Here is a 27,978-nt window from a genome sequence, read left to right on the forward strand (position 1 = left end):
CCTCTTTCCTGTTCTGAAAACAGGGTATGACTAAGTCATCACTGGTTCAATTTCTGCATTTTATGTTGATGTTAACTGGGCAGGGGGGTGAGTCTCATGCTGAATGTATTATATTAGGAACTGGGAGCATTTTAGAGAAATTACCCCTCATCTTTTTCTTACATTGTAAGGAAAGTACATTGTGTTCCTGACTTTGAGGGAAAGCAAAAAATAAACTTTCTCTTCTTCCCCCTTCCAAGTGACTAAAATTAGTGAAATTATACTAAGCAACCTCTGCTTGACTCTATGACGGCATTAACCACACAGGACTATAATTGTTGGTACTTGTCTGTTTATACCCACCCCCTAAACTTTGGGCTTTTTAAAGGGTAGAGATTATGTTTTATCAATTTTTGTATCCCTCAAATATGAGCATAATACTAGCACATAATTATATTTAGTTGAAGAAATGAGTGAATTCAAGTCAACATTTGACATTTGGCATTTGTTGAGTATCTAGGATATGCAAAGATTACTAAGAACTGATAACAACAGAGATGAAGCAGTCAAAGTTCTCCCTCAAGGAATTTACAGTCTAATGTGAGAAATAGATATAGGCTGAAAACATCTAGGAATCAAGGTGTTAGTAACAAATGTGATTTAAACCAAAGGATTGTGGGGCTTCCAAGGAGGACTAATTAAGGCTAAGAGAATATTAAGGAAGGTTTTCACAAAGGAAGTAGAATTTGAGGCATTTGAGCTGGGCCTGGAGCTTCCCTGATGGCTCAGATGGTAAAGAGTCCACCTTACTCTTTGGGCTTCCCTGGTGGCTCAGACAGACGGTGAAAAATCTGCCCACGATGCGGGAAACCTGGGTTCAATCCTTGGATTGGGAAGGTCCCCTGGAGAAGGGAATGGCTACCCAGTCCAGTGTTGTTGCCTGGAGAATTCCATGGACAGAGGAGCTTGGTGGGCTACAGTTCATGAGGTCGCAAAGAGTTGGACATGACTGAGCAACTAAGCATAGGACAGCACAGAGCTGGGCCTGACTGAGTAGGTTGTTGATTTTTCTGTGTAATTATCATTTTGGTGACTTTAAACATATGTTTCAGAAACCATTGTCACTGTTTAGATGTCATATAACCTTACGGCTACAAGTAGGCTGGAAGTGAAGTGTTACACTTGGGTTCTGGAACTAGGGCCTCAGAGCCAAGGTCAAGCCAAAACAGCTTTAGTTCTCAGCATGTCCATGGAGGAGGAAGTTGTTTCTGTTTTGTTTTTAAAGTCAATTCAGAGTGCTTTAGCATTCTATTTCTCCTCTCTTTAAAAATGAAACACAGTTTTTTCTTCCTTTGTTTTGGCTGCATGGCCTGTGGGATCTTAGTTCCCTGAGTAGGGATCGAACTCACACCTCCTGCATTGGAACTGCAGAGTGTCAACCACTGGACCGCCAGGGAAGTCCCCCCAAGCTTTTCTTGACCCTACTTCCTTGACCAGCTATCACCCCATTTCTTTGATCTGTTTTGCAGAAAAACTTAAATGATCTACTTTTTCTTTTTCTATGTTAAACCCACTTCTGTTGTGTGCTCACCCCTACCAGCCCATCAGAACTGTTCTTGTCAAGGTCAACAGTGACCTCATTGTTGCTCAATCTCATCGTCAGTTTTTAGTCTTCTTTTACCTTACTTAGCAGCATTTAATGCAGACCATTCTTTCCTCTCTGATAGACTTTATTCTCTTAATTTCTAGGATACCATGCTAATTTTCTTCCTACGTGGCTGGTTATTTCTTTTCAGTCTCCTTTGTTGGTTCTTCCCTTCCCAGACTCATCCCAGACTTAAGGTTGAAAGAAGCATACAGATTTGGTCCTTGGTCTACTTGCCTTCCTTACCTAAACTCACTTCGTTGATTATATATCTAGTTTCAAGATTTTAAGTATCATCTAAATTCCCTTGGCTCAAAAATGCATATCTTCAATCCAGACTTCTCTTTTCTGAACACTGTATGTCTTCTACTTGCTCAACATATGAAAACTGAATTCTGACTTTTCCTTCTGCCCCAAACTTGATTTCCTGGGAGCCTTTCCCATCGTAGTTGGTAGTAACTTCATCCTACCATGCAAAAGCAAAAATCCCAGGAGTCACCATTGGAGTCACCCGAAAGTCATGTTGGTACAATGTTTAGAAAATATGCAGAATCTTTCTCACCCCCTCTACTCAAGTTACCATTCACTGTCAAGCAGCTTCCTGATTTGTACCCAGTTTCCACAAGACATACACACTCACATACACTAGGGTGAGTGATCTTTTTGTACTTTTTTGCTTAAAATCCTCCAAAGGCCTCTCATTTTACTCTGAAAAAGTCCAAGTGCTTACAGAGGTCTATAAAGCCTTGCAAGATCTGCACCACCACCCGCCCTTGCCATCTCCCCTCTAGCCTCCTCTTGGTCTTTCTCTTTTTTAAAAAAAAATTATTTAATTTATTTATTTGGCTGCTTGCAGTATACAAAATCTAGTTTCCTGACCAGGCCCCTTGCATTAGGAGCACACAGTCTTAGCCAGGATTTCCAGGGAAGTCCCGTCTTGGGCCTTCTTGATGATCCTCCACAGGGTTTTTACACTGGTTGTTCCCTCTTTCTGATGTGCTCCTTCCCACCATATGCAAATGGGGACAGCCTCACCTTCTAGCCTTTGACTAAATGTCTCAACCATCTCAACGAAGAAGTCTGGGACTTCCCTGGTGGTCCAGTGGTTAAGACTTTGTGCTTCCACCACAGGAGGCAGAGGTTCAATCCTTGCTTGGGGAACTAAGATCCTGTGTACCAAAAAATAGTAATAATAAAATAAAAACAAATCTGCCACCATCCTCATTCCTTCTGATATATTTACTCTGCTTTTCTCCTGCTGCCCCTCATGGCATTTATTATCTTCTAACCTACTGTATAGTTTACTGCAATGGAAACTCCAAGAGGGCAAGGCTCTTTGTTTCTTTTGTTCACAGGTGTATCCCAGGTATTAGCAACTGTGCTTAGCACATAGTAGGTCTCTCAATAAATAAATCATTGAGCTTTCCTTGACAAGGATCCAAAATGCCTTGATTGTCTTTCACTCACTTTGCTTGAGTAGGTAGGGTGATAGTGTAGGAAAAGTACTAGGCTGATGACTGAGGTCTAGCCTAGGACCAAACTTGCTATATGTGTAACTGTGAGAGTTGTATTGAATTTGTGAAAGTTTACTAAGCTGTATACTTATGATATATACATTTTTCTTTCATATATATATATATATATTGCTTTTCCACAAAATAATTCATCATACATGTTTTCCCTAACATTATTCTTCCAGATATGATTTTTTAATGGTTATATAAGTAATTTGAAAAGGATAAAACACCATGCACTGTTCAATGGTGATATATGATTCCTTCTTTAAGAAGTTGAAAGTTTGTTTTAAAAGACTGTGATATCTTCCCTTTTACTACAGGGGACATGGTCTCAAAGTACCGAGAACCTTTAATCCACACCTTCCTCAGAGGAGCAAGAGATCCGGATAGTGCTCACAGGGCCAGCAGCCTGTCCAACCTTGGAGAGCTGTGCCAGAGGCTGCACTTCATGCTGGGCTCCGTGGTTCATGAGGTATTGCAGATTGATTCCTTTCTCTATGGCTTGTTTTTACTTGGACCTATAATGTAGCTTGGCCCTGGGAGTTAGGAGACCTGTGTTTTTTTTCTAGATCCAGAAAGTCATTTAACCTCCCTCAGGCTTGATAGTCTCATATGTATGTTGAAAGTTGTATTAGTAAGAATTTTTTAATTGCAAGTGACAGGAAGTCATCTTAACCTTCTTTAAGCCATAAAAGGGAATATACTGTAAAGATTCCAAGGAAACAGAAGAAACTTTGAGGAAGGACAAACAAAACTTTTCCCTAGATCTCTGGGCCATCTATGAGTGTCATCTCTGTTCACAGAAACATCTCAGGCAAATACATATTCTAATTGGCCCCCCTGGTCGGAGATATCCTGTGTTCGGGGAGACAGGGTCTTACTAGAAGAGACTAATTAAGTTCCATGTTTTGTTCACCACTTTATACCCACTGCCTAGTACATAGTAGGTAAAGGATAAATGAACAGCAAAATATAATAGCCATACAGATATCATCAGCACTGACTGCTCACTTCCCCCGTGTTTAGAGTTTAAAAGACTGGTGTTAGAGTTTCAGATTTAGTGAAAGGTACATCACATTGTTGTCTTCTATGAATATCTTTCTTTAGCCTCTTAAATTTTATCTTTGCCTTTGTGTTTACTTAGTCATCAGTATATTAACATGTATCTTGAACACCTACTATGTATTAGACATTCTGCTATTTGAGGATGATGGGCAAAAAGAGGACTAGTTAATATGTGACCAGGAGTCTTTTTACTACTAATAGGCTTCATCATCTTAAATCTTTTATGGAAGAAGATGGCTTATAAATTATAAATATGTAAATAGAATACAGTTTATATTACCTTTTTATTTATGAAAGACTAGATTTTTCATACGGAGCACATAACTTTACAAGAACAAAAACTTAGAAAATTTGTAGTACTGGCTTCTTTCACATTACTCAGTGTCCTAGGACTGACCATGTTGAACATCAAATCTTAAGAAGTACCTACTGAGAAGGAATTTTCTTCAGTGTCTGGTTATGTCTTATCAACAGGTGGCAAAACACACTCATGGATGTTTACATACAGTTGAATTTATGGTATTTCCTGATTCCTCAGCTTATATGCTTTGTTGAATTGATTGTAAAGGCTCCTCTTATTGTTAAATTCCAGCTTAGGATTTTTAGGAAGTTATACATCAGTTGTTTCCTTTAACTAACTTAAGAGGCATAGCCTTATGCCCAACTTGCTGTATTTGTTTGCTTGTTTTTTTAATCTAATTATTTATGTTTATTTTTTGGCCCTGCTGGGTCTTTGTTGCTACGTGTGGACTCTTCTCCAGTTGTGCCGAGCAGGGGCTACTCTTCAGTGGCAGTGTGCGGGCTTCTTGTTGCAGCGGCTTCGTTTGTGGAGCATGGCCTCTAGGTGCACAGGTTTCAGTAGTTGTGGCTCACGGGCTTAGTTGCCACACAGGATATGGGATCTTCCCAGACCAGGGATCGAACCCCTGCATTGCCAGGTGGATTCTTAATTACTGAATCACCAGGGAAGCCCCTTTGTTTTTAATAACTTAAAAACAATGGTTTTTACCAACTTAAAATCTTTCAGTGTGCTAATACACGTGAACCATTGGGCATTTGATTTTTACTTTTTTTAGATGGCACTTTGCACTCTCTTACTGTTTAGTCTATTAACTTGTAAGGACTTTGCAGGTCTGTTTTGTTATATCAGCTAAAGATTTCAGTCTGTTATAAATATTCTGGGTCCAGTATTGAAATGGCTCCCTTTTTTTTCCCCTCCGTTTATTTGATCTGATCATGTGACTCAACCCAAACTGAACCATAAACCATGAACTGAAAAGAAACTCCTGGACCATGATCTGAACCAAACCCAAATACTGTTATTCCTAATAACAGAGATAGAGTTCACATACTGCACACAATTCACCTACTTAAAGAGTACAATTCAATGGTTTTTAGTATATTCAGAGTTGAGGGAGCATCCCCCAGTTTTGTTGAACATAGCCATGAGCTGAATAGGTACTTCCCTGTAGCTCACACAGTAAAGAATCTGCCTGCAAAGCAGGAGAACCAGGTTTGATCACTGGATGGGGAAGATCCTCTGGAACGGGGCATGGCAACCCACTCCATGGGGAATGGAGTATTCCCATTCTTGCCTGGAGAATCCCGTGAACAGAGGAGCCCACAGGAGCCTGGTGGGCTACAGTCCATGGAGTTGCAAAGAGTCAGACACGACTGAATGACTAACAATGCAATATATGACCTGAATAAAAATTTCATCCAGATCTCCAAGTGAATCAGTTTAGATTTGACCATATCCCATGCATTTTCTAAAACCAATTAACTCAAACTATGCTTGACAGCATGATCTTCTCTGAACCCAGAAACTGAGACCCTTCATCTTTCCTTTCTTCTCTAAAGGAAACTGTTATTTGCTGATGGCATATGATTTCCTGTTGAAAGTGATAGAGAAATTTCTTGGTTTGGTTAATTAGAAAGATTGTGCCAAAGCATGTTTTGCAACATTTAAGAAGTGTCAAAAAAAAAAAAAAAAGAGGTGTCATCTTTCTGGAGACCCACCTGACCTGTTGGAAGAGAACCAAATTTCCAAGCATACTTGGGGATGGGAATAAATGAGGCCCCACCCTACCACCCACTTACCTGTGTGTTCACTTGGTCAGATGACAGATTCTGAGCTTGGTTTCCTGACCTAGAAAATTGGATTAAAATATCTATAATGCAGGATTGTTACAAGGATCTAGGGATAATGTATATGCCTAGATACAGTATACAATGATTCATTCAACAGTTGCTGTTGAGAGCCAAACAGCATATATGCTAACAGCATTATGGATATGTATCATTCTTCGAAATAGACATTGACTCCCATCATCTTGGATGGGATGTTCTAGTGAGAAGAGACAGACGATAAATGATATACTTGTTAAGATATATAGTATGTTAGGGACTTCCCTGGTGGTCCAGTGGTTAAGAATCCACCTTTCAATGCAGGGGACGCAGTTTCAATCCCTGATCGGAGAACTAAGACCCCATGTGCTGCGGGGCAGCTGAGCCAGCGTGCCACAACGGAGAGCCCATGCACTGTAGCTAAGACCCAACACAGCCTAAGTAAATAAATAAGAGAGATTAAATTCGTTGCCAAGGTCATGCCAGGCTGGGATTTGAATGCAGGCAGTTGGTTCCTGAACCTGTGCTCTTAACGACTCCTCTGTATTGTCTCTCAATGAATGTTTTCATTTTGTTTATAAGATTGCTTTTGTGCCCTTGAAAAAGAAGGAGAGTTGCCATATGAGAAAAGCTCCTGACAGGAAGGGTCATGCAGTTTTGTTTTAACAGCACTTGCTTTTGGCAGTGAAACTTCTGAAGACAATGTATTCCCTCTGATTTGAAAAACCAGGTGTTTCCATCCCACATAATTCCAGTCTCTTCTTTGTAGATGCTCCTTCTTATGTAGTACCCCACGCTTGCTGTGTCATCAGTGCCAAACCAGCTGCCTTGGTGGACTGCAAGTTTGAACATGATTGGATACCTGACAGTCTTAGTATTTCAGCCACTGAGTCCTCCTGTAGTCAGGCTACTCTTATCCGTTCACATCAAATAAGTGGGAGATTTGGCCTGGGTTTTTTTGTAGTTGTTCATTCATTTGTTTTTCATTTGAAAAATACTTCCTGAGCACTTACTCTGTGCCAGTTATGCGACTGGAGCCAAGCCACATGCTTGGGATCCAGCTCTGAACAGAACAGAGTTTCTGTCCTCATGAAGCTGACATTCTAAAGAGGACAGTTGGGTGACAAACAAGCAAGTGAACAAGCAAATATGTACTGTGTCAGATGGAGTACGTGCTAAGGAGATGGGTCTAAGCAGGCAAGGGCATGGAGGGAGTTTGGTATTGCAGGTGAATCTGTGAACCAGGATGAATAGGGAAAGCTTCAGTGATGAGTGACTGAAGCACACAGGAAGGAGCAGGAGCAGAACCTGGCAGATACATGGGGAGAGGGCCTTATGGGCTTTGACTGTTACTGTGAGTGAGATGGCTAACCAGAGCAGAGGAATGAAATTAGCTAACTTATTTTTTAAAAATTATTTATTTATTTTTGGCTGTGCAAAGTCTTCATTGCTGCATATGGACTTTCTCTAGTTGCGGTAAGCAGGGGCTGCTCTCCGTTGCAGTGCACAGGCTTCTCATTGCAGTGACTTAAACTGGCTACAACTTCTCTTGTTGTAGCCAGAGGCTCTAGAGTGTGGCTCTGGCACACAGGCTTCAGTTGCCTTGTGGCATGTCAGATCTTCCCAGCCAGTGATTGAGCCAGCCTCTCCTTCGTTGGCAGACAGATTTTTATCCATTGGAGCACCAGGGAAGTCCTATCTAATTTATTTTAAAAGCGTATTGTGTCTTCTTCTACAACAGTTTTTTCACTGTCTCATGAAAGCTCTTGAAGTCTTTTGTAGTCTCAGAAATGCTTGACCTCAGCATGTACTAGTGGAGAAGGAGCTTTAACTCTGGGGAAATGTGTCTTTGGCTGTGAACTGAAGGAATTCTTCTTCATTGGTGTTTGTCATGTGTCAGGTATATGAAAGGACACAAAGGACCCAATCTCTTCCCCCAAGGAAATCTCAGTAAACTGTGGCAGACAGGAATAAATAGACAGTGGAATAGAGTGATATCCCATGACAAGCCCAAGGTCCTGAGGGAACGCAGAGCTGTGACCCTCACGGAAGCCTGTTGGGGCAGCAAGGAAGTCACATGATCAAGCATGAGGCAGGCAGAGGAAAGGGGAGGGGTAACCTGTTTTGATATAAAATTGAACAAACCAGCCTCCATAGGCGCTTCTAACATGATCTGATCCAGGAATCAGAGATATGGCTCTCAGGCTTCTGAACAAAGCTGTCCACCCTATTGGGTAGTCCAGACTTGGGTACTGTCTGTGCCGTGACACTGCTTACAGGTAGAGAAGGAACATAAAAGGATATGAAAGTACCAGCCCTTTCACAGCCTCTACTGGGAATTCAGGTTTTTCCTCTCTGTTGATGTCAAGATTTAACCTGTCTGGAAACCATTATTATTTTCCCCCAATTTCTCTTTGTTCTTGTCAAGAACTGTGTTGCTTGAAACCAAATCTTGATAGTCTCTTTCATCTTTATCATTCTCCATGAAAAGTAAATATGATTTAAGCGAACTGCAGTGAGAGGCCCATTCTCAGAACAGCAGATAAGACATGCCCCAGGTGACAAGTGCAGGAGCAAGCCACTTGTAAGGTGGTGCCCAGAATTCCACAAACCCTGGCTTTGAAGGCTGATGCAGAGCTGTCACCTCTGATTCCACTGAATGATTAGATTTGATGACCAGATTTGTCACCGTCAGTGCTGTTTCCTCGATAACAGCTTGTGCGCTGAGATGAGGGCTCGTGTAGATGTCCTGGGAAACCTTGGGGAAGTGAACAGAGCCCCCACGGTTCTGTTTCTCATCAGGTTAAGTGAGCATGCAGAACACATGGGAATTAGAGGCATCCTGCCTGGTTGTTAAAGTTTCTTTTTTTTTCAATTGCAAGAGAATTTTTATTTATTTTTAATTAGAGAATAATTGCTTTACAATGTTGTGTTGACTTCTGCCATACAACAACGTGAATCAGCTATATGGACACATCTGTCTCTTCCCTCTTGAGCCTCCTTCCCACGTTCACCTCCATCCCATCCATCCCTCTTGGTTATCACAGAGCACCAGGTTGAGATCCCTGTACTATACAGTAGCTTCCTGTTAGCTATTTTACATATGACAGTATATATATGTCAGTGCTACTGTCTCAATTTGTCCCACCTTAAAGTTTCTTAGTTGACAGAAAGACAAATGATTTAGTATTGAACAAGTTAGCAGACTGACTTGATTTTAACAGAGGAAGTTTTGGGAAAGGGGAGAAAGGTGCTGTTGGAAAATTGAATCATGCTTTCTTGATACCTGAACCCTGCTACCTCTCTTCTGAAATTTTCCAAAGTTTATTTTTGACCCTCTTGCCACTTGTTTTATCTTTATTTATATAGTTCTGGTTATGCTTGGTGTGTGCCAGCTATTTGGGGAGTGATATTTTTCCATATTTCTGTTGGCTCCTATCAAGTGTCAAATTGGTTAAACTGACCTTTAGCATTTCCAAAGCAATCGTCGTTTTTCTCTCTGCATGGCTTTCAGAAGTGGAGATGATTTACATAGTTTAGCCAATTAAAAAAAAAAGCCTTCCATAGTTTGGTTTATTAGAATAGGTGCATTGACCCTTAGGGCAGGTGACATGAAGATACCATGGAATGGGTTTCTGCCCTTTGGGAAGACTTAGAAGATAAATACGATCCTAATTCATATATTAGTAAAGACCTTACATCATCTATCTGTTCTCCAAAGCTTTTAGAGTGGTGGAAGGCAGTGTTGAGTATGTCCTTGGGGCTGGAGGCGAGAGTGACCAGCCTTGAGAGTGACTTGTTCAGACTGGCCAGATGGAAGAGAGCAGCCAGGTATCTTCCCTGCTTATAGTGTTTGAGGAGGAGTCTGCCCCACTGGGCCGCCAGAGGACAGCATTCTGAGTTGGTTATGGGAGCTTGACCTGAACAGAAGAAGCTGTTTGTATCTTTTGATGGTATGTGCAAGACCGTATTAAAATTCTGATGCTTTAAAAAACATTTTGCACAACCGAACATTGTATACATGTCATGGGATTTGGTACTGTGATGAAGGTATTGAGGAAGGTCCAGAAATACTTCTGGTCACAGACCTTTGCCTGGCTGTCCTGAGTGGCTGATGCAGATGGGCTTGGTACAGTCTGGTCATAAGTCACCAAGAGCAGGAGGCCATTACAGCTGATCTCAGCAAGGTGTGGAATAACCGGCTCCTCCTATTTGCACCTTTAAGGTGGCACAGAGATTCAATGCTGGCCTTACAGCAGAAGCCCTTTTCCAGTCAAGATGCTTTTGCCTGTCCTGACTGTGGAATAAATGCCTGACATTCAGAGCTGATTCTACATTGAGCCTTGAGGCAGAAGCATTGGATCAGGCAGGGTTCCAGGCCAGGAGGCTTTTGTCCACCAAATGTAGAAATGTGGGCCAAAACTAAACCTTGAAGTAAGCAGGCAAAAGGCTTTGGAGAGTCTGTGTATTACATGGGCCTGGGCTGGCTTTCATACTTCAGTTATCAGACTGAATAAGCTAAACTTTTATGTGTCAGGAAGGCCTCGGACCTAGCTCCAACTTGTTCTCTGATTTCAGCTCTTACCTCGTAAATACTAAGCCTGCAAGTGGAGGTACCTATTATACTATTGCCTTTTTGGAGGTCACCCAAGGGACTCCTCTGAGGACTGAATTGCTTCTACCGTTAATGCCAGAGGCATGGAAGCCACTGATGGCATTGGGTTGGGGTCCCAGGTCAAAAGCAGAAGCAGCGTGCTGAGTCTTACTGAGAAACAGTCCCCAAAGAGTTGAGTTTTTCTGGGATTTCCCTTCACTTGTAAGCGTCAGGCTTGTCTAATAGATGTACAACTTGATTAAATGCCAGTGCATCACAGATGCAATTATATTTAAGAACAAGCTACTTCTTCTAATCCCTTTGCCATCGCTGATTAATTAGACACTTTGAACTATGCCCAACTGTTTGAAAGCTGTGAAAAATACAACCTGCATAGTTAAAATTTCTGCACAAGCTATTCCTCATTTGTGCCTACGTGCTTTTTTTAAACCTTTTTAAAAAACCATTCTTTAAATGTAATATGTATTTATACATGTTCCCAAGCACACAATCTGGCTATTTTCTTATCATGGTTAGCAATCCTTCCAGTTGGCCAAGATATACACTCACACAGTAAATCACATAACAAAGTATGTAAGAAACCAAGTGAATAATTTAGACTTACCTTCAGATTTTTGCTGTCATTGGTTACACTTCACAGTGTTTGTTTTTTCTTTCTTGGTCTTGAACAAATACCTCATAAAGGATCATTGCTGCTGTTTCTAGTGGTATCTTTTTATGGAGGTTTTAGAATATTTTTGTTGTGCCTACCAGGAGCTGGGTGGGAGCAGGATAGCTGGTACAAGGTATAGAAATTTTGCATTTTATGACATATAATTATTACTATATATTTTGTACCATGTTTTGCAAATAATTCCCAAGTCTTTTCTGTTATAGAACTGTCTTTTAAAGTAAATGAACACTAAAGACCCATTCCACAAGTGAAGATACCCAGACAGGGAGTCTCAGAAACTGACCCCTGGTGACTCCCATGGGCCGTACACTGGACTTGTAGGATGGGGTATCTGGACCTTCTAGAATATCAGTTTGAATATTTATGTATTTCTCTATCCCTGGACTGAAAATTTCATCAGTTGGCACATTGATCCTCATGCCAGGCCTTGAACTCGAAAGCCTGCTTGGCTCAATCTTCAAGGGCCTCAAGTCCCTATACACCGCTGTGTTTCAGACCAGTCTTTCTTTCTTCGACTTGATATCCCCAAAGTGGAGTAGGTAACAGTTCCTCCCACTTTGGAAGGGATATTTACCTCTGACCATGCCTTTATTATATGCATGTATATTTCCTTCCCACTCCCTAATCTCCCTCTTGAATTCCAAACCAGATTTTGCCCCTTTCTAGAAAAGCCAGACTAAATCAAGGTCTCCACCACTAGATCTCTCCCTCTTCATGGAGAATGAGGAAGCAGTCCATCCCTGGCTAACCCAGATTGTTTGCAATGAATGTGTAGAAAGTGGAACACAGTTGAAAGGCTTTAGGTAATTGTGCAACTCTGATTTTTATTGACTTCATCTTCCCTCACCCTCCTAGGTAACAGCTTGTCTGATTGCTGTGGCGAAAACAGACCATGAAGTTCAAGTGCGGAGAGCTGCCATCCACGTGATTGTGCTGCTGCTTCGGGGACTCAGCCAGAAGGCCACTGAAGTAAGTCAATCTCTTACCATTTGCAAATTCCCTCCCTCTTTGTTCTTTATCTGTTCATCAGTCTTCCTTTCACCAGGACAGGCCTGGAACCTTTTTCCTGGGTGAATTCATACAGATGAATCAGTCATCAGGGATTTTTATAGCAGGAAAATTCTGTTGTTTGCATCTTCAGTAAGAGTCTCTATTTTCTCTGTGTCACATTGGGCAAACTGCACACTAACCTCCAGAAAAACCAGGACACAAGTTTATAGGTTGAGGTCCTGGACCCCAGCATTCCCTTCAGAGAGACAGGTTCCAGGGTGAGCTACGGACCGTACCAAGCCTGCTTTTTATAGTGTGAACTTGAGTGATTTGTCTTCCTGACTCATTTTATTGTTCATATGGAATCACTAAAGGGCTTCATTTCAAATGTCTCCTTTCTAGCTGTGAGTGCAGTCCATGAGATTTTAGTCATTGCATAAATTAAACTTTTATTCCTCCTCCAAGTGGGTTTGGCTGGATTTCTCCCCAGTGTGTGGCCAGTCTAGGAAGAAAGTATATCTGTTCATGTGTGTGCTGAGAATGAATGACCTCTAAATTAATTTTCTGCTTGATTTTTATTGGAAGCACATTCCCAGTTGACTTTATAAAGAGAATTTGCATTAATAATTCACTTCTTGGCATCCACAATGCTTGTCTACAGCTGGCACATCAGTATTTAACCAAGTGTCAGAGAAGCCATTAGCAACATGTTTTGTTAGACAGTTGGCTTTGTTCATGCTAGAATTTTGCCAAATTGAGTTCCCGACACCATTTTTGTATAAGCATTAGTTATCCCCCAGTTATTTTATCTAGGACCTTGACTGGAGTCGGGGCAGAGAGATCATAACTTGACGTTTCAGATAATGGTTTTAGGGTACTCACTGCTCTTGTTGAGAATCTGCTGTACAAAATGGAATTTTACAAGTCAGTGGGTTTTTTTTACCCACTGTCAGAATCTACAAAACTCTTGACAAATATAGCGTTATGTAAGTTGTTAAAAACAGAGGAAACTGGGTAAGACATATACAGGAATCCTCTGTATTGTCCTTGCAGCTTTTCTATAAGTCTAAAGTTATGTCAAAATAAAAATTTATTTTAAAAATTAAGTTACAACACTATTAAATCTTTAAAACTCTGTAAGTGCACACACCCTTACTCAGTGAGAGAGAGAGAAAATGTGTGTGTATGTGTGTAGGATACCAAATGTCTGATTAGTAAAGTGCAAGAAGAAATAGAAATGCTATCCAGACTTTTTTCACATCTGTATGTAGCCACTGAAAGCAACACTGCTTGTCTCACCAGTACTGAAATAATTTGTAGCCATGGAAGGTTTGTGTCACTTTCAGAAAGCCATGTGAATGAAAAACCTCTATTCTCCAAACTGTCTCCAGTCTGTACTCACTGAAATGTATAAATTGTGCTTACTCAGTGAATAAAGAAAAGGAAATGAGATGGGATGAGTGTACGATTTCTCTTCCTGTTGCGCCCTTGAGACCAGGTGTGTTAAGTCTTGTAATCGTAGGTGTGATTATCATCAGGGACACTTTAATGAGAAGCGGAGATAACCACAGAGCTTTCAATCTAAGATTTTCTTCACTGCTCTGTTTTGCCCCCAGGAACAGCTGAAATGAAAATGCCACTTTGTTGGTGAAGTTTTGTTTTGTTTTGTTTCCTCTTAATCACTGTCTCTCAAGCTGTAGAGTGCCAAAAGATAATCCTAGGTTTCAGTGAATTCTCTGTTGCTCGTGGATGTGCCGGCCTACAAACTGTGGTCCCAGCAGCTTGAAAAGAAAGCAAAGAGTCCAGTAAGAAGTGGCAGTCCAGATCAGGAGATAGGTTGAAATCAGAGAGGGAAGACGTTACCACCCCCACTGATGGGGTAGCTTTTACCTCTTTCCCATTTGTACGTAGCTAGAATAGCCACTTTGGAGGGAAATATAGCCTTCTGTTTCGTAATGAAACACTTTCTCTGCTTAGCCTTGTTTTGCCCTTATGATCATATCTGTTTATTTACTCATTCCCAAGTATAACGTGCAGCCAGAAGGGAACCCCCTTTATAAGCTAATTTTGCCTTACCTTTGCTGAAAATTGAATTTACAAGGAATACCCAGGAGAGGAGATATGTTTAGACCTGTGCTTTCTGTTGGCCTCAGAGTTAAGAACAGCCCTCCTTATCGTGGAGATTATGAGACGGGAGACAGCATGGGAAAATTGTGCCTAACTCTCCAACTCTTCTCAAGTTAAGTCTGCAAGGTGACTTGTTTATTCTGAGAATTGTAAATGTTTACAACATCCGTATTATTAGAACATTCATTCATTCCAAAGACAGTAATGAATAATTGGAACAGTAATGGCTGAGCAACAGCATACCGGTTGTATCTGAGAGGCATGCAGTGCATTAGGGGTGCATGCCTGCTCAATTGCTAAGTCGTGTTCAGTTCTTTTGCAACCCCATGGACTGAAGCCCACCAGGTTCCTCTGTCCATGGAATTTTTCAGGCAAGAATGCTGGAGTGGGTTGCCATTTCCTTCTTCAGGGGATTTTCCCTCAGGGATCATACCCTCATCTCCTGCATTGGCTGTTGGCTTCTTTACCACTGAGCCACCAGGAAAGCCCTTTTAAAGATTTTTGAATGAGTAATTTGGTGTGACCAGAGGCTCTCAGAATCCTGACCATATATTTCCCTTAGGAGCAATCAGTATCCATTAATTCAGGATCTGTTAATTCAGTGTTCACACAATTTTATAGAACATGACTATTAATATGATGAATAACAAGAATCAACTATATATACACTGGGGAAAAGGTTGAGTATCTTGAGAAAAAGAATGAATGATTTGGGGTTTATCATAACTCTAGATTTATGTAGGTAACTAATACCACAGTCCTCTGCATAGTTTACTGAAAGTTGACTTAGAAGAACTGTGACGGACTTCCCTGGCAGTCCAGTAGGTCAGGCACTGCACTTCCACTGCAGGAGGCGTGGGTTTGAGCCGCATGGATTTGATCCCTGGTCAGGAAACTAAGATCCTGCATGGTATGGTAAAAAAAAAAAAACAAAAAACAACTGTGAAATACTTTAGAGCTTTGCACACAGGTTTGTAGTGACTAAGTATGGTGGCATTTTAATATTGAAACTTTCTCCCTTGTTTTTTAACATTAAAAAGTAATTATAGCACATACCATTTCTTCCTTCTAACCCTAATTTTAAGTGACAAAAGAATAATCTATACTCTAATGGGAGATAAATAAGTCAGCTTTAGAATTTATCCCTTCAAGATGACAACCAACCCTCAACACCATCTTGTATCTTCAAAAGTAAGCAAAATCTGGAAGCATCTTCAGGGAGAAGAGTTTGAGATTAATTATTAATTAATGGTTGAGTCAGGTTCAGAGCCAAATCCAGGCCTCCACCCAGGAATTTTCTTTTTTAATATTTATTTATTTATTTGGTTGTGCTGGGTCTTAGTTGCAGCTTATGGGACCTAGTTCCCCAACCAGGGATTGAACCCAGGCCCCCTGCATTGGGAGTACAGAGTCTTAGCCAGTGGACCACCAGAGAAGTCCCAGGAATGGTTTTTAATTCCTTCTTTTGAGTCCATTGTTGGACTCTGATACTAGAAGTCTGTTCCCAGTAACAATAGGAATAGTGGGTTCACTAACTTTTGTGCAGTTGGAAGTTGCTCTCCTACTTTTCTGTGAGAGAGAAGGCAAAAACCAAGGCTTAAAAAAGAAAAAAAAGATGTGTGTATGATATTATGTTTTTTTAATGACAGCAGTCATACATGGTTCATCCAAAAGATTAGTGAATGCGTCCTGGGTTCAACTTTGTGCCTGTCTGTCCAGACTGAGAACTAGAACCCAAGGGGGATGTGACAGTCTCTGACACAGCAGGTTATAAGTGAACTGACAGACTACATGGAATCTTTTCTTCATTTTATTGGCTTTGCTTTATCCCCAAAGTTATTTTGACATTGGTTGTGGGGTTTTTGGTGCTATGGGTGCAGTTAAACGAGCCCAGTTTCCTTCCCAGAGCTGGTTCCACAGACACTACTCCTTTTAACAGATCAGAGGTTCCATATGACGAGCAAATGAAAAGAGCATTTATTTTGAAATGACTGGGATCCAGGTAATAATTACTCCTTTGTAAACTTTGAAAAAGAGCTGGGGAGAGCCCTTTCAAGACTGAAATTAAGGAGCATCGCCCCTTCCTGGGAGCATAAATCCACTGCCAGTTGAGCAAGGCAGGAGTTCTGTCGATCATCCACTGCTGGCCTGGGCTTAGGTGTTTACCTATTGATAGTATTAATTAAAGGCATTTAATAGGAATTCAGCATTTGGGACATGTTGATGATGCCCTGGAGACAGAGGCATAGAGGGCTTTTAAAGTATGTTGTATCCCCCACAGACACTTCCCTCTGATTCACTCTTAGACATTCTTCTTGCTGTTGCTCCATTTCAGTCTTAGAGAAAAAATCCTCTTAGGCTCTGTATCAGTTTCCTAGGGCTACCATAACAAGTACCTCAAATGGGGTGGCTTAAAACAACAAAACTTTACTGCCTTGGGACTCCCCAGCGTGGTTCAGTGGTTGGGATTCTGTACTTCCACTGCAGGGGGGCATGGGTTTGATGCCTAGTGAGAGAACTAGGATCCCACATGCCACATGACACAGCCAAAAATATATAAAATGAAATGAAATAATTTTAAAATAATATAATAAAGTAAAATATTTACTGTCCTGTACTTCTGGAGGCCAGAAGTGTAAAGTCAAGGTGGGCTGTGCTCTCTCCGAGGTCAACTGAAAAACTCTTCCTTGCTTCTCCTCACCTTACAGTGGTTTGCCGGCCATCCTTGGTGTTTATTGGCTTGACACTGCTTTATTCCAGGCTCTGTCTCTATGGTGATCCGCATGCTCCCTCTGTGTCTGTCATTACATGGCTTTCTTCTTGTAAGGACACCAGTCATACTGGGTCAGGAGCCCACCCTGCTCCAGTGTGACCTTATCTTAACTAATGTATCACTCCAACTCTTTCCAAATAACGTGGGGTCACATTCTGAGGTACTGGGCATTAGGACCTAAACATAGGGGGAGCGGAAGACAAAATTTAACTCCTAACAGGCCCTTAGGATTCCATAGTCCTTTCTGTCTTGTGCTTATGCTTCTCCACCTGTTCATTATTGTTGCTTCTTGAGAAGAGCCTGTTCTGTGAAGTGTCTCAAATATCAAAGACAACAATGATGAGGATTATAGTGGGGATATTGTTATTATTACCATTACCACCATAACCACCATTAATGTCTGATCCATAGATGTGTTGGGTTGTTGAATGACTGTTGAAAACCCACCAAAGATAATTTTATATTCCATCCAAATGAATAGGAAATTTCTTTCTATCATGTCAGCCCCTCAGCCTCAGTCATCTCAGATTTTGCAGTTGAGCCTTTCAACTCTGCAAGCATCTCACAATTGCATACATCACCTCGTTCCTCCTCATGATTGGTACCAGCTTGACTGGGAAAATGCACAAGAGCCTAGAAGCTTTGTAGTTATTCAACCAAAAGGACTTATATGTTTGGACTTGACCTAACGCCCAACACTGTTGTTTTTCCCTTTCTTGCCTACCACAAGGAAGCAGTGGATACAGCACCACAAAATAAGAACAGTCATGCTATCTGCTCTCATAAAGCAGGCACTAAGCTAGTACGTTGCTGTACTGTCTCACTTGATTCCCTCAGGACCTCTGAGGATAGGTGGTGTTACCCCCATTTTACAGATAGCTAAAGGAAGCCCTTCAGAGGTGAAACAAGCCACTCAAGCTCACACAGCTAGTATTGAGTGGTAGAGGTTGAAGCCCTGGATGCATTTCTCTAAGGCCCGTGCTCTAGCTGGCTTTACTGTTCCAAACCTTAAACTGCTTATTTAAAAAAAAAAACAAAGAGTGGATAAAGATTATTTTTTAATGCAAAGAATTACACCAATAATATGTGAAAATATACAATAAGCAGTCACTGATTTAATTTCCCATGCTGAGAATGTTTAAAGCAGTGTTGCGGTTTATTGAGTGGAGACTTGGTACCAAGTTTCAGTTCCTGTTTAGCCATGTACTTTCTCTGTAAATAGCAAGTTCTCATCCCTTCCCTCTAGCAAGGTGTTGCCAAGAAATTGTGATGACTTTCTTTACTTCCTAAGACCCAGTCAGACCAGAAGCACAACTTTTCAAATGTTCATTCCCACACATTAAAAATTAAATGTTTAGTCAGTAATGAATGCTTGTTTTTCCAAGAATCTCTACCATCTCTCAAGATTTCTAAATGGGATAGTGATTCAGAAGTCATGCCTCGAAACCGCTGAGTTAAAGAGGGTTTGCAGCTAGATAACCCTGGAGATTGTCAGAGGCATTTTTTTTTTAAATATTCTAACTTTTATTAATGATTTAGCTTGATTCTTGTTTTCTACTTTTTCCAATTGAACTTCTGAGTTATGTTTACTTTTTTTTTAATTTTTATTTTTACTATATTTTACTTTACAATACTGTATTGGTTTTGCCATACATTGACATGAATCCACCACGGGTGTATATGAGTTCCCAATCCTGAACCCCCCTCCCACCTCCTACCCCATATCATCTCTCTGGATCATCCCCGTGCACCAGCCCCAAGCATCCTGTATCCTGTATCAAACATAGACTGGCGATTCGTTTCTTACATGATAGTATACATGTTTCAGTGCCATTCTCCCAAATCATCCCACCCTCTCCCTCTCCCTCTCCCTCAGAGTCCAAAAGTCCATTCTATACATCTGTGTCTATTTTGCTGTCTCCCATACAGGGTCATCATTACCATCTTTCTAAATTCCATATATATGTGTGTTAGTATACTGTATTGGTGTTTTTCTTTCTGGCTTACTTCACTCTGTATAATCGGCTCCAGTTTCATCCATCTCATTAGAACTGATTCAAATGTATTCTTTTTAATGGCTGAGTAATACTCCATTGTGTATATGTACCACAGCTTTCTTATCCATTCTTCTGCTGATATTTCCATGTTCTGGCTATTATAAACAGTGCTGCAGTGAACATTGGGGGTACATGTGTCTCTTTCAATTCTGGTTTCCTTGGTGTGTATGCCCAGCAGTGGGATTGCTGAGTCATATGGCAGTTCTATTTGCAATTTTTTAAGGAATCTCCACACTGTTCTCCATAGTGGCTGTACTAGTTTGCATTCCCACCAACAGTGTAAGAGGGTTCCCTTTTCTCCACATCCTCTCCAGCATTTATTGCTTATAGACTTTTGGATTGCAGCCATTTTGACTGGTGTGAAATGGTACCTCATTGTGGTCTTGATTTGCATTTCTCTGATAGTGAGTGATGTTGAGCATCTTTTCGTGTGTTTGTTAGCCATCTGTATGTCTTCTTTGGAGAAATGTCTATTTAGTTCTTTGGCCCATTTTTTGATTGGGTCGTTTATTTTTCTGGAATTGAGCTGCATAAGTTGCTTGTATATTTTTGAGATTAGTTGTTTGTCAGTTGCTTCATTTGCTATTATTTTCTCTGTCAGGGGCATTTTTCAGTGGTGTATTTGTTCCAGGCTCTGAGCCAGGGTCCGAGAGAGCCGCTGGAAAGTTGTCAGGAGAGGAGTAGGACCAGGCTGGAGACAGACCCAGCCTAAGGGAAGCTGGTGAGCAGAAGAGAGGCAAGGCCAGGTCCAGGCAGACAAAGACACTTCTTCAAGGCCACTGCAGCTGACCCAAAGGAAGGTAAAATGACCGTGCTCTGTCTATCAATAGCACAGTAGCCCCTTCTCCCCTCACCTTGTAGGTTTTTCTGACATAATTTCTAAAATTGAGATGTAACTGATGTAACTCATATCTATAAAATTAGTCTACAATTCAAGGTTTTTAGTATATTCATTAAGTTGTGCAAACATTACCACCATTTAATCCAGAGCATTTCATTACTCCCCAAAAGAAGCATTGTACTCATTAACAGTTATTCCCCCATGACCCCCTCCAGCCCATGGCAACCACTACTGCCTATGGATTTGCCTTTTCTAGATACTTCATATAAAAAAGAACCATAATATGCAACCTTTTGTGTCTGGCTCCTTTCACTTAGAATAATGTGGTCACGATCATCCATATTGTAACATGTATCAGGATTTCATTACTTTTTATGGCTGAATAATATTCCACTATGTGGATCTAGCATATTTGTTTACCCATTCATTCATTCATTGATGGACATTTGGGTTATTTCCACTTTTCGGCTATTTTAAATAATGTTGCTATGAGCATTTGTCTCCAGGATTTTGTGCAACATATGTTTTCAGTTTTCTTGGATGTATACCTAGGAGTGGAATTACTGGGTTGTGTGGTGCCTCTATGTTTAGCTTTTTGAGGAACTGCCAGACTGTTCTCCAGCTGCACCATTTTTTATTTCTACCAGCAGCGCATGAGGGTTCCAAATGTTCCACATTCTCATTAGCTCTTGTTATTGTCTATCACTTACCAGATTTATAGTCATCCTACTGGGTGTAAAGTGGTGTACTTTATTTATTTTAGATTTTATTATAGTTGATTTACAATGTTAAGTTAGTTTCTGATAAACAGCACAGTGATTCAGCTACATGTATTCTTCATTGTAGGTTATTACATGATACTGAATATAGTTCCCTGTGCTATACAGTAGGACCTTATTGTTTATCTGTTTTGTCTAGAGTAGTTTGTATCTGCAAATCCCAAACTCCTCATTTATCCTTCCTCCCCTTCGTCCATTTTGGCAACCATATGTTTGTTTTCTGTGTCTGAGTGTTTCTGATTCATAAATAAGTTCACTTGTATTTTAGATCCCACATGTAAGTGGTATCATACGACACTTGTCTTTCTCTGTCTGGCTTACTGCACTTAATAAAATCTCTAGGTCTATCCTTGTTGCTGCAAGTGGCATTATTTCATTCTTTTTATAGTTGTGTAGTATTCCATTGTATGTATGTGACCATATCTTCTTTATTCATTTATCTGTTGATGGACGTTTAGATTGCTTCTGTGTCTTGGCTATTGTAAACAGTGCTGCAATGAACATACATCTTTTCAAATGATGGTTTTGTCCAGGTATATGCCCATAAATGGGATTACTGAATCATATGGCAACTTTATTTTTAGTTTTTCAGGAACTTCCATATTGTTATCCATAGTGGCTGTACCAGCTTACATTCCCATCAGCAGTTTAGGAGGGTTCCCTTTTCTCCACACCCTTTCTACCATTTATTGTTTGTGGAGTTTTTAATGACGGCCATTAATGATGACCATTCTGACTGGTGTTTTCTTTTTAACTTAGTAATTTTATTTGATTTCTCTGATAATTAACAGAGAAATTAATTAATTAATCTTTTCCTATGCCTGTTGGCCATCTGTATGTCTTCGTTGATGAAATATCTATTTACATTTTATGCCTATTTTATGATTGGGTTATTTGTCTTTCTGTTATTGAGTTTCATGAGCTATTTGTATATTTGGGAAATAAAGCTCTTGTTGGTTCCATTGTTTGCATATATTTTCTCCCTTGCTGTAGGTTGTTTTATTTTTGTTTATGGTTTCCTTTGCTATTCAAAAGTTTATTAGTTTGATTAGTGCTCATTTGTTGTTGTTTTCGTTTTTTGCTTTTTTTCCTATTGCCTTGGAAGACTGACATAAGAAATATATGCATTCCTCTCCCCCATTTCCCTTATACATCTACAGTACAGTTTTTACTGTATAGCATTTAGTGTTTATATTGTTATGACTATAACTATTATCTATAACTGAGCCATGTAATATGATTATATGATTTATGTCAGATTTATGATTTATGTTCTCTTTTAAGAGTTTTGTGGTGTCATATCTTATATTTGCCTTTAAGTCGTTTTGAATTTAAGGCAGGTTAAGAAGTGTGTGATCGGAGAAGGAAATGGCAACCCACTCCAATACTCTTGCCTGGGAAATCCCATAGACAGAGGAGTCTAGCAGGCGATAGTCCATGGGGTCACAAACAGTTAGACACAACTTAGTGACTAAACAACAACAAAGATATCTATTTACACATTTATCCTTATATATAAATTTCTAAGGCCTATGTATATATATATTTCCACAATCCCTTTTTTTCTAAATTTTACAATTTAAAAAATCTGAGAGCAAACATGTTTTCTTATGATCTGTTTGGTTACCAAACCTGAGATGACCTGAATTTATTTGCTGGTGAAATAAAGACTGTTTATCCGCCCCCCCCCCCAAAAAAAAAAAGAAGTGTGTGATCACTCACCTAGAGCCAGACATCCTGGAATGTGAAGTTAAGTGGGCCTTAGAAAGCGTCACTAAGAACAAAGCTAGTGGAGGTAATGGAATTCCAGTTGAGCTATTTCAGATCCTGAAAGATGATGCTGTGAAAGTGCTGCACTCAGTATGCCAGCAGATTTGGAAAACTCAGCAGTGGCCACAGGACTGGAAAAGGTCCGTTTTCATTCCAATCCCAAAGAAAGGCAATGCCAAAGAATGCTCAAACTACTGCACAATTGCACTCATCTCACACGCTAGTAAAGTAATGCTCAAAATTCTCCAAGCCAGGCTTCAGCAATACGTGAACCGTGAACTTCCAGATTGTCAAGCTGGATTTAGAAAAGGCAGAGGAACCAAAAATCAAATTGCCAACATCTGCTGGATCATAGAAAAAGCAAGAGAGTTCCAGAAGAACATCTATTTCTGCTTTATTGACTATGCCAAAACCTTTGACTGTGTGGATCATTATAAACTATGGAAAATTCTTCAAGAGATGGGAATACCAGACCACCTGACCTGCCTCTTGAGAAACCTATATGCAAGTCAGGAAGCAACAGTTAGAACTGGACATGGAACAACAGACTGGTTCCAAATAGGAAAAGGAGTACGTCAAGGCTGTATATTGTCACCCTGCTTATTTAACTTCTGTGCAGAGTACATCATGAGAAACGCTGGACTGGAAGAAGCACAAGCTGGAATCAAGATTGCCAGGAGAAATATCAATAACCTCAGATATGCAGATGACACCACCCTTATGGCAGAAAGTGAAGAGGAACTAAAAAGCCTCTTGATGAAAGTGAAAGAGGAGAGGGAAAAAGTTGGCTTAAAGCTCAGCATTCATAAAACGAAGATCATGGCATCTGGTCCCATCACTTCATGGCAAATAGATGGGGAAACAGTGGAAACAATGTCAGATTTTATTTTGGGGGGCTCCAAAATCACTGCAGATGGTGACTGCAAGCCATGAAATTAAAAGATGCTTACTCCTTGGAAGGAAAGTTATGACCAACCTAGATAGCATATTCAAAAAGCAGAGACATTACTTTGCCAACAAATGTCTCTCTAGTCAAGGCTATGGTTTTTCCAGTAGTCATGTATAGATGTGAGAGTTGGACTGTGAAGAAAGCTCAGCACCGAAGAATTGATGCTTTTGAACTGTGGTGTTGGAGAAGACTCTTGAGAGTCCGTTGGCCTGCAAGGAGATCCAGCCAGTCCATTCTAAAGGAGATCAGTCCTGGGTGTTCTTTGGAAGGACTGATAGTAAAGCTGAAAATCCAGTACTTTGGCTACCTCATGTGAAGAGTTGACTCATTAGAAAAGACTCTGATGCTGGGAGGGATTGGGGGCAGGAGGAAAAGGGGGTGACAGAGGATGAGATGGCTGGATGGCATCACCAACTCAATGGACATGAGTTTGAGTGAACTCCGGGAATTGATGATGGACAGGGAGGCCTGGTGTGCTGCAATTCATGGGGTCACAAAGAGTCGGACACAACTGAGCGACTGAACTGAACTGAACTGAACTGAAGAAGTGTTCTGACTTCCATGCCACTGTCCTGCTTTCCCAGCATTACTTGTCAAAGAGACTGTCTTTTCTCCACTGTATATTCTTGCCTCCTTGTCAAAGATTAATTGACCATAGGATTTGGGTTTATTTCTAGGCTGTATTATGGTCCGTTGATCCATATGTCTGTTTTTATGCCAGTACCATGCTGTTTTGATTACTGTAGCTTTGCAGTAATGTCTGAAGTCTGGAAGGATTTTGCCTCCATCTTTGTTCTTTTTCCTCAGAATTGCTTTGGCAATTCTGGGTCTTTGGATTCTGTATCAATTTTAAGGTTATTTGTTCTAGTTCTGTGAAAAGTGTTGTGGGTAATTTGATATGGATCACATTAAATCTGTAGATAGCTTTGGATATTATGGTCATTTTAACAATATTCATTTCATTTCAGTCGCTCAGTTGTGTGCGACTCTTTGCGACCCCATGAATTGCAGCACGCCAGGCCTCCCTGTCCATCACCATCTCCCGGAGTTCACTCAGACTCACGTCCATTGAGTCAGTGATGCCATCCAGCCATCTCATCCTATGTCGTCCCCTTCTCCTCCTGCCCCCAATCCCTCCCAGCATCAGAGTCTTTTCCAATGAGTCAACTCTTCACATGAGGTGGCCAAAGTACTGGAGTTTCAGCTTTAGCATCAATCCTTCCAAAGAAATCCCATGGCTGATCTCCTTCAGAATGGACTCATTGGATCTCCTTGCAGTCCAAGGGACTCTCAAGAGTCTTCTCCAACACCACAGTTCAAAAGCATCAATCTTCGGTGCTCAGCCTTCTTCACAGTCCAACTCTCACATCCATACATGACCACAGGAAAAACCATAGCCTTGACTAGATGGACCTTAGTCAGCAAAGTAATATCTCTGCTTTTGAATATGCTATCTAGGTTGGTCATAAGTTTTCTTCGAAGGAGTAAGCGTCTTTTAATTTCATGGCTGCAATCACCATCTGCAGTGATTTTAGAACCCCCCAAAATGAAGTCTGACACTGTTTCCACTGTTTCCCCATCTATTTGCCATGAAGTGACGGGACCAGATGCCATGATCTCCGTTTTCTGAATGTTGAGCTTTAAGCCAACTTTTTCCCTCTCCTCTTTCACTTTCATTAAGAGGCTTTTAGTTCCTCTTCACTTTCTGCCATAAGGGTGGTGTCATCTGCATATCTGAGGTTGTTGATATTTCTCCTGGCAATCTTGATTCCAGCTTGTGTTTCTTCCAGTCCAGTATTAACATTTCTAATCCAAGAGCAGGGATTATCTTTCTGAATCATTTTCAGTTTCCTTTTTCAATGTTTTATAAAGTTCTCAGCATAAAAGTCTTCCACCTCCTTTGTCAGGTTTATTCCCAAGTATTTTTTTTCAATACTATATTAGAGGGTATTGTTTTTTACTTTCCTTTTCTGATATTTCACTATTAGTGTAAAGAAATGCAACAGGTTTCTCTATATTAATCTTGTATCCTGCTGATTAGATGCTTTTTAAAATGTTTACTTTTACATTTCTAAGTAGCATACTTATAGTTTTATTTCTTGATTTTTCAGTTCATTTAATGACTTCCTACTAGATCTAATATGTACAAGTGGGATGTAGTCATTATGTTCCTCAGGTATAAAAAACTGGCCTGCAGTGGGAAGGGATGAGACAGCAAAGTATATGTGGCTTAGACTTAGAGCATGAACTCTAGGAGTAGAATGGCTAAGATTGAGTCCCTTTGGTTTCCTCATCTGTAAAATGGGGATAATAATAGTACCATTTTATAGGGTTGTTGTGAGAATTAAATGAACTTCTTTATATAAAGTATGTGGAATGTATAGGTTCTAAAAACTCAATATGTATTAGTTATTATTAGCATGCCCCCCACAAATAAATGCGTTCCTTTTCCCCATTCTCCCTATATAACTACATTACAGTTTTTACTGTACAGCATTTAATGTTTATATTATTCTGATTATAACCGTTATTTGTAGCTGAGCCATGTAATATCATTATATTTCCTTTTGTATATGAATTTCAGCTTTCTCTGAGGTTAATAAATGTCTCAGCTTTACAGTTGTTCCTTTTCTATAAATCTATTATCAATTCATCCCCAATCTCTGCTAAATCTCTTTAGTTTATAAATCTCTTAAAAGTTTCAAATAATCAAGTACTCTAATATCTTCACGTGACTCCTACAACTCTTCATCCACTGGCTCTTCTCTGGGACCCATTACTTTCTAAACCTGTTGCAAGATTTAAGAATAGAACACTTAAAAGCTCATGATGCTCTGTGTGCATGGGGAATACTTACGAACAGGTGGACTTTATAGGAGGGTGATCTGGCCAATTCATTGGGAGATTCCGACTTATTTTGAAGTCTTGTCTTTAAGTCTGGCCAGAGAAGAACTGTCTTGTCTCCTTCCTAGAGGATGTGAGCCTGGCTGCCCGGGTTCTGAAAGACTGGTGGAAGGAGGAGGATGGCAGTCTCACCATTCAGTATGTGAACTTTCACGTAATTGTTCTGTTTTCAACATGGCAACTTCATCCTTATCTATATCTGACATCCATCTATGCAGAGTCTCTCTAATTGGACCTTAAGAAGATAAAACTCTGTTGACTTCTGCTGTGGTTGAGGAGGGGCAGTCACCTGGATATACAGAGTGGAAGGCACTAGGGGACCTAATACTACTCATACACAGTTCTAGCCAGGGCTTCTGTTCATCTCCATGTTAAGAAGTATAGCCCATCAACTCCTAAAGTTTTTTGCATTTCTGTGGTGCATTAGACTTGCTTCTGGGCTTCTTAGATTTAAGAATCAATTTACCATCCAAATCACACACTTCTGAGAGGACACTATTAATAATTATAGCATCACAGTAGATGTAATCTGTACTAACCTGCGCAAATCAGAACCATCCAGCTGCTTTCTAGCATCTAAACTTTGGTTGCCATGGCCTTGTTAGTTCTTTTTGTTCTGACAGCAGCAGGACCACTGATGGTAACCCATTGCGGCATCTTACGTCTAACATTGAGATATTCTCTCTCTGGCCGCAAATGCAAAAATTTCAGGGAAGAAACATAATGTGCCAGCTAAGATCGGACACTCATCCCAGGTCAGCCAGCATGACTGGGCCAAGTGGGGCGTGTGGGGTTGCTGATTTGTATAAAAGCCGGTTCAGCCTCCCCCGTACCCATTTATGAGAGAAGAGGCTGGAGCCAGTGCCTGGGAGTAGGGGATAGTCCTGTAAATTTTCTCAACAGTAACTTGGCCAAATCAATATGACATTAGTGATGGACTTAAGAAGTAAAACTGAAGAGATTGGGACTCAGTACCATATTGTTTCTGCTAAAATATAAGTGTACAACTTTTTCTAGTGATAACATAAGTGACAGTTTGGAAGACCTAACATTTAAAGACTGCTCCCTTTCTGCCTGTTCTGCATAATCATTTACATAGATTTACATATGTTAGAACCTGAGTTGTCTTCCTCTTCTGCATCAGACTTAAGCTATTTTATTTTCTGT

The 27,978-nt window shown here is 40.4% G+C and overlaps 1 protein-coding gene across 5 annotated transcripts in view; it reads left to right on the plus strand.

The window, feature by feature from the left end:
* The window catches only part of HAS3 (hyaluronan synthase 3), a 206,598-nt gene that overhangs the window by 134,560 nt on the left and 44,060 nt on the right, over positions 1–27,978 (plus strand). For all 5 annotated transcript variants that reach the window (XM_060398429.1, XM_060398431.1, XM_060398430.1 and 2 more), the window contains 2 exons: positions 3,462–3,613; positions 12,477–12,590. In XM_060398429.1, coding sequence (XP_060254412.1) covers positions 3,462–3,613; positions 12,477–12,590 — 266 coding nt within the window. The remainder of the gene's footprint in view (positions 1–3,461; positions 3,614–12,476; positions 12,591–27,978) is intronic.

This window comes from Ovis aries, chromosome 14 (assembly GCF_016772045.2).
Source record: "Ovis aries strain OAR_USU_Benz2616 breed Rambouillet chromosome 14, ARS-UI_Ramb_v3.0, whole genome shotgun sequence".
Taxonomy (NCBI): Eukaryota; Metazoa; Chordata; class Mammalia; order Artiodactyla; family Bovidae; genus Ovis; species Ovis aries.